The sequence below is a fragment of the Bison bison genome, unplaced genomic scaffold (genome assembly GCF_000754665.1).
Source record: "Bison bison bison isolate TAMUID 2011002044 unplaced genomic scaffold, Bison_UMD1.0 scf7180017864444, whole genome shotgun sequence".
In the NCBI taxonomy this organism is placed as follows: Eukaryota; Metazoa; Chordata; class Mammalia; order Artiodactyla; family Bovidae; genus Bison; species Bison bison.
Window position 1 is genome coordinate 155,466 of NW_011495006.1, and position 2,120 is coordinate 157,585.

The 2,120-nt window shown below is 63.5% G+C and overlaps 1 protein-coding gene across 1 annotated transcript in view; it reads right to left on the reverse strand.

Moving 5' to 3' along the window:
* Positions 1-588: 588 nt before the first annotated feature.
* The window catches only part of BAI1 (brain-specific angiogenesis inhibitor 1), a 9,163-nt gene continuing 7,631 nt past the window's right edge, over positions 589-2,120 (reverse strand). Inside the window, exon 13 of the mRNA XM_010858815.1 lies at positions 589-773. Coding sequence (XP_010857117.1) covers positions 589-773 — 185 coding nt within the window. The remainder of the gene's footprint in view (positions 774-2,120) is intronic.

A 2,120-nucleotide genomic window follows, 5' to 3' on the forward strand; every position in this document is an offset into this window, starting at 1 on the left:
CTCCCCAGCCCCCACCTCCGCCAGACCCAGCCTCCCCAGTTCCCACCTGTGCCCGTGATGCCCACCTCTGCAGGGCCAAGAAGCTGCCCAGGTTTCGGTAAAGCACAGTGCCCACCACGAACACAGACGAGTCATCAGCCTCTGGAAGAGAGCACAGTGGTCGCCCTCCTCCCACCACCCCCAGGCCAAGGCCCTGCTGGGCAAGAGGAGTGTGTCCCGCCCTGCCACCCCCACCATGGACACACTGCCGTGGAGCTGAGGTACCTCCTCGGTCTCCCTGAGTGGCCCCTGAAAGCCAGGGGCAGGCAGGGCACAGTTTCTCTTCCTGGGAACTGGAATCGCCTGCTGTGTGACACCAGGCAAGACCCTCTCCCTCCCTGTGATGAGGGGGTCCATTCAGCCAAGATTGCCTGGGGTCTCCCAACATAGGGAGGGCAAAGAGGGCTTCCTGGAAGAGGGGGCAATCTCAGGAACACTGAGATTGTGTAGAAGAAACGGACACCACCCTGGCCCTTGATGCAGCACGTCAGAACTTCTGGAGTGCTTCTGGAGTGGGGCTGGGAAGTTCTTTGGGGGGACTGAGAAGTTCTAGACTCTGGGGAGCTCCTCCAGCCCCCTGAGGCCCTCACCTGCCAGCCCCGTGGAGAAGACACTCTTGGACACAGTGACCCTGTCCTCCGGCACCTTGGCCCAGTCGCCTGTGGCCCGCCAGCCCTTCATGGGGAAGCTGATGTCGGTGGCTCCGCTGGCTGGGAGCTTGTGGATGCTGAGGACTGCGGCGGGGTGGGGGGTGGGGGGAGGTGAGAGACAACAGCAACAGACAAAGGGAGACGGAGACAGAGCGGTTTCAGGGTACGGAGCCTTCGCCCTGGGACGGGAAGTTGGGTGGGACCGTCACGGGGCTGCTCCTGGCTCAGAACAGGCGCAGTGTTCGTGGGGCCACCCAGCCACACCACGCGAGGGGTGTGCAGGGGGTACACGGGGTGCACAGGGCGTAGGGCATTGGGTGCAGAGGATACAGGGCTATGAGTATATGAGTGCGGTGAATCGGGGTGTGGGTGTACAGTGGGTGCACAGACTGTATATGTGTAGGGTGCACAGGTGCGAGTGTATGAGTGGGGTGTAGGGGAGAATGGGGGTGTGTGGATACATGGGGGGGGAGGGCTAATGAGGGGTGATGGGAGGAGTCCAGGGCCTCCTTTGGTGACAAAGGCTGGGCCCTGAATGTCCACTGGCTCCGGACAGGCTCCCTGGAGGTGGAAGGTCAGGGGACTCGGCCCGGGCCTAGCCCACCTCCAGGGGCTGTGGGTGGTGCTGGGTGGCCAGGGGTCCAGCCTCTACAGCGAGGTCCAGGGCTGGGGGGCCGAGAGCTGAGGTGGCCTCCGGGTCACGCCTGTCACATGTGGCCACAGAAGAGCCCGCTTTCCGGCCACTCCCATCTCACCCAGAACAAGGGCCCTGTCAGCCCAGTGAGAAAGAGACCCAGCAGCCTGGAGCTACTGCTGACCCTGCCTCCAGGGGACCTCCAGGCCGGGGTCTCCCCACCTACAGGAGGACGCTGCTCCCACTCCCTTGGCCTCAGGCGTCTCCCCAGCTCTGGGGTCCTGAGCTCAAAGGCGTAAGGCAGGACCAGGGCTCTAGGACCTTCTAGCTTAGCAGGCATTCATCGCTGCGTGGGCAGGTCCCTGGGTGCGAGCAAGCACAGTGGGCCCAGAGGACATGTCCCCAGAGGCCCAGGAGCCTCTACAGAGGCAGTGACCATCGCCCTCCTCGGCGCTGTGTGGACCACCGCCGGGCCTGGGCCGCACCCCAGCTCCCCACTATGAGAAGATTATCTGGGGAGGTGCCCTGGACAAATGTGGCCAGGAGAGCTGTTTAAGAGGACGTGGTGGTGATCACGGAATGCAGCTGCTGCAGGTCCTTGTGCCGACAGCCATCGCGAGCCTCCCAAGTCCAGGCCCGCCTTTGGCTCTCTCCAGCCCCTCGAGGCCTGCACCGCCGCCTCCCCATTTGAGATTCTGTCAGTGCTACTGAGCTGGGTGTCGCCAGGCCCCTCTGACAAGCACTTCTGGGAGCAGAGTGCAACCTTGCCTTCAAATCTCCGAGGTCCCAGCACAGCA